Source organism: Mytilus edulis, unplaced genomic scaffold (genome assembly GCF_963676685.1).
Source record: "Mytilus edulis unplaced genomic scaffold, xbMytEdul2.2 SCAFFOLD_1016, whole genome shotgun sequence".
Lineage (NCBI taxonomy): Eukaryota > Metazoa > Mollusca > Bivalvia > Mytilida > Mytilidae > Mytilus > Mytilus edulis.
This window is the reverse complement of record NW_027269165.1, coordinates 1-13,795: the sequence shown is the minus strand read 5'-3', so window position 1 is coordinate 13,795 and position 13,795 is coordinate 1. Positions and strand designations below refer to the sequence as shown.

The following is a 13,795-nucleotide window of genomic DNA, read 5'->3' as shown; positions in this document are numbered from 1 at the left end:
TGAGAATGATTATCGATTCAATTAAAGATAACTTACCAAAACTATGTTCAATTAATGTTTTGTTATTATAATAAAATCTTGCGTGCTTTTAAGTTCAACGGTATGTTCTGAAAAGATTGGCTTTATCTCAAAACTGTTGGTGCTCATTTCATCTATCGGTACACCTTTTTCGTCATCATGTACAAAAGTTGTCTTACTGTTCCCTGACTGGTCGAAATCTGTATACATGCACAGCAAAAAAGAAACAACAAAACAACAAAGTCATAGCGTTTTATATCTGTTCTTTATCTCAAAGTCAAGGTGAAGCCTTCAACAAAAAGCAAAAAAAAAACTTGGCGATCTCACCAAACTGCAAGTTTAAGACGGCCCCTAGCAACGACTTGGATGGATCTTTATAAGAATGATTTAGATAGACTTTATATGTAACACCACCTAATCAGGCTCGTTCGAAAAGAAACATGTTCATTAGAACGAATCCAAATAATCTTTTTTGTAAAAAAAAATATTTAGCATTACATTATATTAAACGCAGAATTTAACCTAACATATCGTTGCTGTCCAAATGCTAGACATTCCATCAGAAAATGAATTTCATTTTTAATTGAATTTAAAGAACAAATTTTACAACTCCTTCAAATTAATTTAATCTTTTTCAATCTTTCTAAAACGATCCTGCTCAATAGCTGGCACTAATTCTCATTTGCGTGAGGTAATTTCTAGTTTTAGAATTCTTAACAACATTTTGATTCTTTCTTGTGTACTGACAAAAAAGAAACAGAAAAAATCAAATTGTTACGTAAATACATGTTATGATTTGCATTTCTTTTTTGTTTTTTGTTTATTTTGATAACTTATAACATGTATTTACGTAAAAATTGGATTTTTTTCTGTGTTTCTTTTTGGTTTTTTTTTTCTCGTATTTTGATAACATGACTTTTGTACTTTTTTATTGTTTATTTGTTTGTTGTTTGAAGTTACTATAATAATAAACGTTTAGGTATTTCATACCGAGTCATTAATTCACAGCTAAGAATAGTTTACACAATAGCAGATGCACAAAGGACGTGCTGTGACTCAATTACCCCAGCTCAGCTTCCTGCCTTTGATTGTATATTTACAGTACAATGGATGCAACTACTAATTAGTACAAACGTCTAGAGTGTTTTCTATATACATTCCACATGTTATAGTACTTATAGTTGCATACTTTTAGTACTTGTACTGTAATTTCCGCCCCTTGATACACTTCTTTAGTTAGTATTAGTAAATCGTTCTGTATGAAGTGAAGGGATTTTAGTCAATCTTGAATGGTAAGTTATTTAATCAAATTATTATATTCAATTTTAAAGTTAGTTTGAATGATACTCATATAATGTTGATATATTAATGTTTATTGAGTAATGCACAGTTATACCCTAATAGGGTTGAAGTCATACGTATGTAATAAATACGCCGTTATTATCATTTATTCCATCATATACATATATAAAAATAGAAGATGTGGTATGATTGCCAATGAGACAACTCTTCACAGAGAACAAAATGACACAGAAATTAACAACTATAGGTCACCGTGCGGCCTTAAACAATGAGGAAGATCATACTGCATACCCGAAAAGACAAATGTTAAACAATTAAAACGAGAAAACTTACTAACTAATTTATGTACAAAATAATGAACAAAAAACAAATATGTAAGTCACAGTAACTAACAACAATCACTGATTAATTACATATATGCTCCTCACACACAGGTATAAACTAGGTTAGTTTTTATTCCAACCACCAGTATATACAGCTTGACGGTTTTTTTTCAAAAAAGAGGAATCGAAGGATTAGAAATTAAAATTTGAAAAAAAAATGTCAGCTTTTAAAAGTCTTTAGAGTGTAAGAAATATTTATTTCAGAAATCACATCAGAAAAAAAAAATATGCAAAAATAATTTGGTAAAATTGATTTTTTTCAAATGTGACAAAGAGAAAAAAGTAAATGTTTAGAATTCATTCGAATATACCAGTGTATGTAAATACGGTGTTGTCGCTTATCATTTATTAGATATGTGCAGGCTGCACAATAATTTAAATTAATACGTTGATGAGTGTTCATGATGTTTAACAAAAAGTCCAACAAGTTAATGTCTCTTCAGTGCTTTTTTACGAGATCTATGCAAACAGTACTTACCAAGACAATGAAAGTATGTCCCTAAACTGATATAAATCTAAGACGGTCATGCAAGAAGTCGTCAGTTGATCATTATTAGAAAAAGTACATCATGATGATGGTTAAAAGCTATACGCCTTGCAAATGTCATTTTCTGCGATAAATGTTATTTTTCTGCAACTTGTTTACAGAGCAAGAAGAAACTCAAAAGCACATAATCATTTTCGGTATGTCCTCGACATAATGGAATGTAAATCGTTTATGTACGTACGAAGGCTACGCGCAGTGGGAAAAAATGCATAACAAGGGCAATAAACTGAAGGTGCAAAATAGATAAAACTTTGAGGTAGTTATGAATTTGACAAGTATCCAGAAATACAAAAACAAATCTGTCATGAACGGCAAATTCTGGAGAGGACAAAAACAAGACTGACCTACAGAGAACAAACAGAAACACAAGGTCATCGTGTATCATCGGTACAGCAGACATAGCTGTATAGGTATTTCGAAGCGTGAAAAGCTATATTCCGTAACTATGCACCGTACATAAGGATTTATGTGGTCAGCTATACACCGTACACAACGCTTCTTTTCGGAATAAAATATCGAAAAATAACATATGTATGAAAGATTTCAATGCCAATTATTGAAAACACCTATACATATTACGCACACATAGTGGCCTTCTATCAGAAAAAGAGTTGGAATGAATATAGAATAATATCGGATGAGACGAGCGTCAAGTATTGGCACATGCTTTTAGTTAGCGTTCTAGTTTTGGGAAAATGATGAGACTTCTCTTATCATCACCTACGACCAAATCATTTCTTAAAACAACAAGTATGTTCAGATTGAAGTACACATTGATATTATACATGTAATCAAAACAAAGATTTTCATCCCGTGTCAGAAGAAAAATCTTGCTTGGTTATTTCCTATATCCGCTGTACCGATGATACATTTTTGATACAAGGTGAACTAGGCTGCCAACACTGATGTTGTGAGTTCGACTCCCATATCAATTTACTAAGAATGCAAACATCCTTCTGAATATCAGTGGATTTTACTGGATGTTCCCACTCTCTCTATTCATTAAAACTGGCCGCTATCATTGTATGTCAAGTTGCGCTAAAACACACACAAAAACCAGGCAATTAATCAACTAGATAAGGAGTAGAACATATGAATTATAGTTTTTGACAACAAGAATAAAACATGGAAGGTGTGAAATTTGATTTTTTTCTAAACTATATAGCAATGAGCTAAGTTGCGTACTTGAAGAGTTCATGGACAGTTGATTCACTTCCAATGATACCATATCTCCTTATTTGTATACGGGACTTTTAACTTTAAGTGTTCAAAGCATTTGCATGCCGGGTGTATGTACTTAAAAAATACGAACAACAATTAAAAAAAAACATTATTGTCTTGTGTCACGTCGTTTTTAGCTAGTATCTTAAGGGTATAGAGCGCTCAAACTTTGTGTGTTTTTTCAAATACTACTAGCATGCCTTAAAATTGTCTTTTGTGATATTTACTGAATTTTTAAGTTATCTTCAATAAACTTGAAGAAAACAATAAAAACACTGCATTCCTATTTAATGTCGTTTGTTTAGAATTTTGAAGGTAAAATCTCCTGACATGTCTAAAGCTATTTACTAGAATTGTCTTTTATACTTTGCTTTTCATTTTTTTTTTAAAGATTTCAGAGATGTATTCATATTGCATTCTTCTTGTGGTCAGTTTGTTATCCGTTTGTAGCGGTATAGAAAACCAGTGGAAAGTACAGGAATTTCCTAACCCAATATACCAAGTAGAAGATTGTGGAAGATCGGCAGATGTTGAAAAATCATGGATATGTGATCCGAACAAAGTAATATCAGAGCAAGACGGTAAGCTTCGCAACTCATAAAATCAATTTACCAAAATCCGCGCGAAAGCACGAGTTTACCATAACAACAAGTCAGTGGAATATTTATTTCTTGAATTTGATTGGCTTAACCATAGATATGCAAAGAATTATATCCAGATACTTTCTATAGAAAGCAAAATATGGATAGAGGTTTTGCATTCCAACAGGCTATTTAGTGGTCATTAAAAGCGTTTTCCCCAGGCTTGTTTTATGGAGCTTCCATTTGATTTTTAGGGGTAAGGGGGGAGGGGTGCTGGGCTAGAATGAACTTTGAAAAAAAAGAAGGCAGGATGAGCAACTTGGCAAAACAAAAGGGGACAATTTATGTTAAAAAAAAAGGTCAGGATGAACTAATGAAAAAAGGCAAGACTGAATAGAGTGAAAAATAAAAAGACAGGAATGAGATAACAACATCCTAGCCCTCTTCCTAAAACATCATATTGAAGCTCCCTTATGTGTTGACAGGATAACATTTTTCCAGAATGACCTACATCGGAATTTAAATCATTTTAACAGTTTTCCACTGAGGTTTTACATGTGCATGTAAAATAGAGTTTGATATTGTATATGAAAAAAATATCTCTGACCTTTAGTTGATTTCAATGTATTACAAAAACTATATTAAATAGTTATAGAATTATATGGATTGATTTATTTGCGTGGGTATCAATGCAAAGTGAATGTTCGTGGATTGAGGAAAAATTGCATTTTCGTGGATATTTGATTTCGTGCTTTGGACAAAGTCTGCGTACATGCTTGTAGAACATTTGTAATTCGTTGAATATTGAAATTCGCGGTTCAACTAAATCCCACGAATTCAACGAAAACTGGTGTTCAACGAATAATAATAAATCATGCATGGCCACAGATTTTCAAAGCTAGACCGGCAATAGATCAAGAAATTAATGTTAATATGTTTACAAAAACTTGTTTTCTACACGACGATTTTGACGCAATTTTACAAAAAAATGATACGAAAGATGTTTATTTGATTTCTTGATAGATATATATGCAAACAGTTTGAGTACAAAATTTGAATTTATTTAATCAGGCACATGTTTTCGTTACAGTTAATGATATAAGCGACAAGCTTGTTGAGATCTATACCAATTCCAGATGTAACTGCGCAATGTGCATCAATAACAGAACCGGATATGTTGTCATGGTTGCCATTATGCCAAAAATGTATAGGATTATCAAGTATGAACACTTTTGAGCCTCTTCGTGGGTTTTTTGATTATGTGATTATCATTATTATGTGGCCGTTTTTATAGTGATTATTCGATTACCAGACCAAATTATATTTCCTGAATTTTTGATTGTTTGATAATCTAGGACTGTCTTTTTGATTATTTGATTATCTTTCAAAATAACAATCTTAATGACTATGTATTTAAAGTATATTGGCAAGCATTGTGATTATGTGATTATTTAGACAACCCCACGAGGAGCCTCACTTTTACAAATTCAACAAATCGTAACTATGGTTCTCAAAAGGACCAACACATTTTTGAAATAAAAGTAAGAACCAGCAAATTTTCTTCATGGACCATCAGGTGGTGGTGGTTTGGGGGGGGGGGGGGGGGTATTTCGAGAACTCTGCTTATCTGTACAGTTTTTATTACTCATGAAAATATTTATTTTTGTGTAAATTACATTTTGTTTTTCAAATGAAAATACTTCACTGTTTTTAAAGATATTAAAGTGTCGTGTACGAGGACAGCAAGAACTTTTTGCAATGACGGATGTTGAATTTAAAAAAAAACAAAACAAGAACTGCCCTCTTGTAGTCATTTGTGTACGTTACTCACAACTGTCATGAGATAATTATAATGGATATATATAAAAACAAAACAACAAAATTTGGGAAATAAAATATAAAGTAACGACATTTTTATTATTGATGTTCATCTTAAGTTAACACATGCTGAAATGTTTTTAATGATTGGCAATTTATTCAGGTCTTGCTGTCAGATAAAAACGCATTTACCCCATCTGAAATATTTGCCGCTGGACGTCATTAATAACAATAATCGATTATTCAAATTCCGATATAGTGCATTGCATTTTACTAAATGTATTTTATATTTCAGTGCATCAAATAGCATGTCAGATATAATACAAGATGCCAGAGTGTATTCCTATTATCTAAGTATGTACTGGGGATCTTTTGCTACATGCAAGCAATTGGTCTTGTTGTTGATTTCAAGAGATGACGGTGTGGTATGGTTATAAATAATTTAATAAACCTGTATATTGTAATCACAGACTAACAAATACCTCCTACTACAGTTATAATGGTCTTATACTAAAAAGATAAGTATATATGCATAGCAATATTTCAACCTCGTCTGTAAATGGAGAACATATACTTTATCTCCATTTTTTTATACAACATTTCAGAGCTTGCAATTCCTGCCTTGATTTCCTTCATTGCGGGTTGGTGCTAACAAAGACGCTTCTATATCAAGGGTTACGGCGCGTGTTCAAAATCCCGTCCTCTTTTCCTCGAACAAGACTAATCACCGACTTTGTACTTACATCACCAATTAAAATGGATGTTAAATGTGGTAGCAGGATCTGTTTACCCTTCCGGAGCGCCTGAACTGAACAGAAAGCAGTTTTAGTTGTGTTCGTCCGTTATTTTTCTATCGACCATGTTCGTTTTTGCTATTGCGTTGTCAGTTTGTATCCGACCTAATGTCTAGTTTGCATCGTCTGCCTTTATTCTATTTATACATGGAAAAACAGTAATAAAAAAACTGTTCACAGACTTTTTCTGAGCCAAATGTAAGGACAGCCATATTTATGAAAAAATAACCAAAACAACAATCAAACTAATAACACGTGACTTGATTTTGTAGGTTTATACATTAACGCAGATGGATGCAAGAAGAAAGCTTACAGATGAAATGGTAACAAAAATAACGCTTGATAATCAGAAATACTTTGATGGAAATGACAGAGTCAAGATGGGACAGGGGATCAAGTCAATGATCAATAAATATGGGTAAACCTTTTTTGTAACGACATTATATATTTATTCTCCAAATGTGCTTGTTGTATTGTTATTTCAAGAAATAAGCTTAGTTTCTTGAAATATGGGTAATCTTTGTATTCTTCAAATGTAAAAAAAAAAAGAAGACAACAACATTAATATGCCTGAGAACACAGTTATTTCGTAGTGCATTTATTTGAGACAATGCAACAAAAAAAATATTTTAACTATAACAAATATTTTTTAAAATCTTTAAAAAAAGGCTATCATAGAACATTGGTAAATCCAGGAGGTGTCGTGTGGTTGGAACCTCCCCCTTATGAAAATGATATCTCTGCAATATCTGAAGGTCTGAATGAGGTTGACAGAATAGACAATAATCATCTATGGGCAAAATATGCTAATCAAAGGGGACACAATACATGTTAAATATAGAGAAATAATACGCAAAAAAAGAAAGAAAAGAGAATAACCTGGAGTGCTTAAATATAAGAAAAGAGACAAATAGGCATTACCAATAAAGAATAGGAAAAAAGTTGTACAAAAAAAAAAGAAATGAAGGATCCCACATGTCATATCCTGGTTTTATATCCTTGTAATGACTTTTTTTTGACTAAAAAATAAATTATTTTATAGAGAGTTGCTGAGAAAGCCATCAACAGAATAAGAGACCAGTCATTGAAAAAGGGTTAACACGTGTGTCTTGAAATATCATTAGTTATAGAGACAGTTGCAATGTATTAAAATAAAAAGAGAAAGAGTTTGCATGTAAATAATGTATGAGATTGTGAAATAAAATGTATTTGTTAAAAATGTTTATATTTACATTGTATAATAAAATTTCAAGCTACTTGTAAAGATTGTCACGCGTTTGATTGACTGCATAATTTTGGGTACATAAAGTCGGGTTGAAAATGTTATTTTTCAGAAATTGAAATAATACTGCAAAAGAACGGCGGATCGGAAGGAGGGTCCGGGAGTTGGAACCCCCTCTTTTTTTTAGGCCGATCAATGCATTTGAATGGGGACATATAGCTGGACCCCGGCCCCTTTTTTATCCTTGGTTGGGACCCCCCTTTTTTTTAATGGCTGGATCCGCCCCTGAAAAGGATTTTTTTATAATCTGAATCTCAATGCCCAGACATCGTTGCATTGAAATAAACTTTATAGAAACTGCTTGTACACTATTTCAAATGAAAAAGACTATCAGCCTAATTATGAACGAAAAATTTACGAAAAAACAAATATGGCAGACATGAAACAACGACAACCACCGAGCTATTATAGCTATTATGTTAAACTTGTTTTGAGGAGCCGATCATCCCTAACATTGGACAGTGGTGTAACAGTACTAGTACAACGTAAGAACAAACCATAAAAATCAGTTGATATAAGCTTAGCTCATCAGATGGATTCAGATAGACATGCATCTAACAAAATAAAGTGGACGTAATGTTTTACATTGTCATATCGAAGCCTTTTATAGCTGACTATGCGGTATGGGTTTTGCTCATTGTTGAAGGCCGTACGGTGACCTATAGTTGTTAATGTCTGTGATATTTTGGTCTCTTGTGGACAGTTGTCTCATTGGCAATCATACCACATCTTCTGTTTTTATATGTGCACATGTACTTATTCATCCCAAAAACAAAAAAGACACCAAGTACAGATCTGAGAGTACTGCCAGTTACGGACAGCTAGTGCAAAGCGATCTAAACATATATAAAAAAAGAAGATGTGGTATGATTGCCAATTAGACAACTCTCCACAATAGACCATAATGACACAGAAATTAACAACTATAGGTCACCGTACGACCTTCAACAATGAGCAAAGCCCATTCCATTAACAAATATGTACCGATATGAATCTGCTGGTTTCCTGTTTGTCAAATGTCAGGTGCTTTTTGTCAAGTGAGCTCGATTAAACAAGTAAAGTCTTATAAAGGCCAGAATGTGACATTTCTACTTGAAATACGTATATGATATTCATAAAAGATTTTAATGAGCAGAAACCCCATTGTGATTTTCAAATACCATATATCAAAATATGGTTATATTAACAAAAACAACGAGCATCAGTTTTGCTAAACAGCTACATCCGATCAGAATACGGACACAATCTGGTGTCCTTTAACTTATCAGCACGTTAGAAGAACCAACACACATAACTTTTCGATCTGTCGATATAAGATGTGGTATGAGTGTCAACGGTCTAATCTATATATAAATAACGAGAAACGCTTAATTAGAACCACACCAACAAATGACAACTACTGAACATCAGGTACCTTACTTAAAACAGGTTCCAACAAATGCATCGGGTTGAAACGTTGTAATAGGTACCAACCGTCACCGTTTCCTGAAACAATAGTGTAACATCACAATATAGCTACTAGTAAAATGATTTTCATTTTCGCTTAAGTTTTGTTTTATTCAAGTTAGCGATATCAGATGTTTGGCAAGATCACTAAATGCAGATAATTTAGGGATCATTATAATCCGAAGTTTGGTTAATACCAGTGATGTCAGAAGACGTCCTATGGTTTCAAATGATAAAATGTGATTGTTTAAGACGACCAATGAACGTCAATGACGGTATTAGCTCAAAATGATGTCAGAAAGCAAGGAGAGCTCAAAAGCTAGTATAACAGTCACTACTCCACAATGATGTAGTCTTTCTGATAAGACCGTCCTTTTGCCCCCTTTTTCCCCCACACAAAGAGTTGAACCAATTAATTCTTGTTGACTCGTGCACAGAGAATAACGTATATCTCGCATACCTTGAATATTCACCGTGATAGACTTGGGCATCGAAATGTCAATACTTTAGCATGTAAAGTATTCAAACACATCTTTTTAATGAACAATCATTATGGTTCAGGGCCTTAATAATCTCCGTGGAAATGAGATATGTCAATACTAATACAACCGCATACCAAACATCACGGTCTTATCTCAAATGGTTCCACTTAAACTAACCTAATTATTCTTTAGATGTTTTAGACAAACTACGTGCTTTTAGTGGTCCTTTTGATTTTGTTGAAAGTTTTGGCTTTTCAACTCTTTACACTACACCTCCACACAACTTTTTCTATCTAATTAAATGGTCGTTTGGTAATTCTAAATGCAAATTTATTTGCTGTAACTCATTAAAAGAATTCTTCTCAAATGAGAAAGGTATGTATGCAGAGGCGGATTTAGGGGGGGGGGGGGGCAGGGGGCCCGGGCCCCCCCTTTTTGGGAAAAAATTTGGTTGCTTATATAGGGAAACATTGAAGCATGACTGGAGCGGGCCCCCTCTTAGGTCAGTCAGTGGACCCCCACTTATGTAAATTTGTGGATCCGCCTCTGTGTATGCTAGGATGATAAAAAAAATCTGCATTTTCTTAGTTGTAGTCTCTGTCCTGATTTTTTATGGTGCATCGCTCTATTTGGTCCTGTCTTTTTCTTTATTAGTATCTCCCTAAACTTGGAATTGATAGTTAAAAGCAAATAAAAGTTATTTGATTATATTTATGTTCTTATAACACAGAAAATGTGAAATAATTAAAATTAATAGAAAACAAAAAATTACAGATTTTGGAAAAAAGGGAAGTGCTAAACAAAATGTGTCCTGTCCCCAAGTACCACTTGTGATACCTGTGGTACATGGTCATATATCTCTGACTCTTAATAACATATTTAACTAAATCCATTGGATGTTATATGTGTTCTGATTGATATTATAGTTTTAAATAAATTAGGCTGTTAGTTTTCTCGTTTAGATTGTTTTAGATTGTCATTTTGGGGCCTTTTATAGCTGACTATGCGGTATGTGCTTTGCTCATTGTTGAAGGCGGTACGGTGACCCATAGTTGTTAATTTTTGTGTAATTTTGGTCTCTTGTGGACAGTTGTCTCATTGGCAATCATACCACATCTTTTTTATATTAGAAGTATGATTTTTCTTTTGTTGTTATTGGCTTTGAACTAGTTGTCAGTAACTTAGTACTCTCAGATCTAAATTTTGTGTCTTTGTATTGTTGGTTGTACATTTTGTTTAAGTACCCTGCAACGTCCTCTAAGTGTTTCATTACTTGTTTTTGTTTAGTATCCATCTGATGAGTAAATCCCTTATTAACTGATTATTTTTAGTTTGTTCATCTGCACTATTACACCACAGTCTTATTAAGGGGAGGGTTGGCTGCCCGCTATCATGTTTAAATCTGCCACTCTCTGTATGTACAATGTATGTGTCTGTCCCAGGCGAGTAGCCTGTTATTCAGTGGTTGTTGTTTGTTGCTGTATATCATATTTTTTTTCTGTTGATTATTTCGTTCTTCAATCAGGTCCATCAATCAAAGAAACTTTATAAATATAAGTATTTTTTTATTGTTCAATATGTTAGACATATATATATATATATATATATATATACATATTCACTACAAATGTAAATTTAAAAACACATGAATTGTAAATTTGCAAATTTATCACTTTTATAAAAAAAAATTGTTACATCACTTTGTACTGTCATGAAAAGTTATGATACATAAAAAGCAAATAAATCTTAAATGTTTAAATGAGTAGTTATTCAATGTATAACAAATTCAGAGTAATGGTTGTTCATGTTGTTTAAACAAAGTTGACAAATCCAAGCATTTCAATGCTGTAATAATGGAACAAACCAGGAGTGTCAGGAGACCAATATATGCAAAAACACCTCTCATTCTTTTCTTGGGATCTGCAAAAATGAAAACAAAATTAGATAACAAATTACATTTATACTGAATTTATACACCCTGAGTGTCAATAAAAATGTGTTGTCTTATCAACAATCATCAAGTAAGGAAACATAACTTAAATAAAATGAAAACATGATCACCCAATTGCTATGCCAAAGAAAAACAAGGAGAAAATACAAAGAGTTTGTTAAGACCATACCTTACAGAGTTGACACACTAAATTAAATTAAATTTCAAACCATGTATTCTATAAGTATATTTTTTGTCCATTTTTTCATTTTGTATCATTCAATGTGTGCAATATTATAATTAAAATCAATTACAAACGAAAGTGAACCAACGCCTTAATTATAATTAAAAGTGTACTAATATCTGCCTCAGACTTTATTTGTACAAAATTAAGCTGTAAAAAGAAATTGACTTTTGTTTTTAAAAAAGCACATTTTCCTATCACCTCACATTGACTTGACATTAGCAAAACACGGTCCAGATTTCAAAACTTTAAACATAAAAAGTGACAGTAATCTTAAAAATGTCAATTTGTTACCTCCGCTGTAGTATCCCAATGCGTAGAAAACACGTCCAACAATCCAAACCATTCCTGCTGCAGCTGATAATTTCTGAAAGTATATGTAAATCATTAAATTGTGAATTAAGCAAATATTTTAGGCATGCTAATCAAGAACACCTTTTTGAAATGTAAAATACATTTAGCCAAACGTCATTAGGCAAAGTTTCCATTCACTCTTTTTGCATCTTGAAAGACTATTACAATTTTTTTTCTGTGACACAATCCTTCTATGCAGGGAGCAGGGAGGTGTCACTGAAAAGAAGTTTAAAGTCGTTCAATAAAAAAGCCTTTAAAGACGTCAAAATTATTATTTAGACTAAGTTTTTCCTTGAAATTTTCAAAAAATTCTTCCAAATCAGAAGACATAGACCATGTAGAAGAAACCCTTTCAGCTATTTTGACTTAAAACCTTTTGACTTTCCTGTACAGAAATAAGTATATGGGTAGAGAAGCATGTGGTTGGAATAGAAAAGGGGAGATAACTCAAATTTAAAAATAATTGCTACAATCAAAAGACAGTTGTACCAAAGGTCATAAATGCAAAGGTTTTATCTATTCATTCAGATATTTAGAATTTAAATGAAATTAAACAATTAAAAAGAGATATATATGAACAAATTTACACTTAAGCTTTTAGAAAATCTTGTGACATGCAGAAATGATATCTGATTATCTTACAAAATAAACATCTACATGCATATTATCATGTTTTGGCAGCAACTTCTGTAGTATTTTTAAGATGGAAAGCTAGGCTAACCATTGGATTACCGGTATTAGTTGGAAGAATAAAGTAAATATCATGAACTATTTATCAGAATTAATATATTGCATGGCAATTCACTTTTATTGTCAGAACTTTTAATATTTTGCAGCAATTTGTTAACTGTTATACATTTGTACTTACTGGAAATGTCAAACCAGCAAACACCATCAAAATCAGAAACTGTGGATAGTTTTCAAGCCTGAAATGAAAAGGATTCTTTAGAAACGAATGAAACACAATGTAGTAAACAAAATAACTTTACAAATAAAACTTTGAATAACAATTTACACAGTTGGTATTTAAAGATTAATTTGCATGTTGCACCGAGTGTATAGCAAATTAGGCAAATTTTACCATATGAATATGTTTCTTCACAAAAACACTTTCAATAAAGACAGGCAATAGATTCAACCTATAAGTTTACACCAGGGCTGTTTTATAAAAGTTTCTGCAACTCCGCTTTGATCTTCACAAAAATTATAAAAAACATGAAAAAGAAAAAAAAATGTTGGAATATATTATCAATTCATTATATTCAAATCTTTATTGCCATAAAACTACATATTTACAGTATGTGACACAACATAACAAAATGAAAATAAAAAATAATAAATAACAACAAGATCATCATCATTAAGTTCCATAATAAAAGTAAGTCCCTCTGTC

At 32.3% G+C, this 13,795-nt stretch overlaps 2 protein-coding genes across 3 annotated transcripts; one reads left to right on the top strand and one right to left on the bottom strand.

Annotated features, from left to right (window-relative positions):
- The first annotated feature begins 1,109 nt into the window (after nucleotides 1–1,109).
- On the top strand, nucleotides 1,110–7,928 carry LOC139509611 (uncharacterized). 2 transcript variants are annotated; one of them, XM_071296216.1, is made up of 6 exons: nucleotides 1,110–1,310; nucleotides 3,863–4,052; nucleotides 5,143–5,272; nucleotides 6,166–6,295; nucleotides 6,937–7,082; nucleotides 7,707–7,928. In XM_071296216.1, the coding sequence occupies exons 1-6, from the start codon at nucleotides 1,308–1,310 to the stop codon at nucleotides 7,735–7,737; spliced, it is 630 nt and encodes a 209-aa protein (XP_071152317.1). In that variant the 5' UTR covers nucleotides 1,110–1,307; the 3' UTR covers nucleotides 7,738–7,928. The 2 variants fall into 2 exon arrangements, with proteins under 2 accessions (XP_071152317.1, XP_071152316.1); XM_071296215.1 differs by having other exon boundaries at nucleotides 1,258–1,310; nucleotides 2,352–4,052.
- A 3,498-nt stretch (nucleotides 7,929–11,426) lies between these two features.
- LOC139509610 (glutathione S-transferase 3, mitochondrial-like) lies at nucleotides 11,427–13,322 on the bottom strand. The gene is made up of 3 exons (XM_071296214.1): nucleotides 13,271–13,322; nucleotides 12,343–12,415; nucleotides 11,427–11,794 (listed from the first exon to the last, which is right to left on the bottom strand). The coding sequence occupies exons 1-3, from the start codon at nucleotides 13,295–13,297 to the stop codon at nucleotides 11,661–11,663; spliced, it is 234 nt and encodes a 77-aa protein (XP_071152315.1). The 5' UTR covers nucleotides 13,298–13,322; the 3' UTR covers nucleotides 11,427–11,660.
- Nucleotides 13,323–13,795: the final 473 nt, after the last annotated feature.

Bases quoted from the DNA above. Each gene is read 5' to 3' on its own strand.
- LOC139509611 (XM_071296216.1), top strand. The intron at 5,273-6,165 runs GTATGAACACTT...TTTATATTTCAG, and splicing joins AAAATGTATAGGATTATCAA to TGCATCAAATAGCATGTCAG. The intron at 6,296-6,936 runs GTATGGTTATAA...TTGATTTTGTAG, and splicing joins TTTCAAGAGATGACGGTGTG to GTTTATACATTAACGCAGAT.
- LOC139509610 (XM_071296214.1), bottom strand. From the start codon at position 13,297: ATGGTGTTTGCTGGTTTGACATTTCCA. The intron at 12,416-13,270 runs GTAAGTACAAAT...ATATACTTTCAG, and splicing joins TTGCTGGTTTGACATTTCCA to AAATTATCAGCTGCAGCAGG. The intron at 11,795-12,342 runs GTAACAAATTGA...TCATTTTTGCAG, and splicing joins ATTGGGATACTACAGCGGAG to ATCCCAAGAAAAGAATGAGA.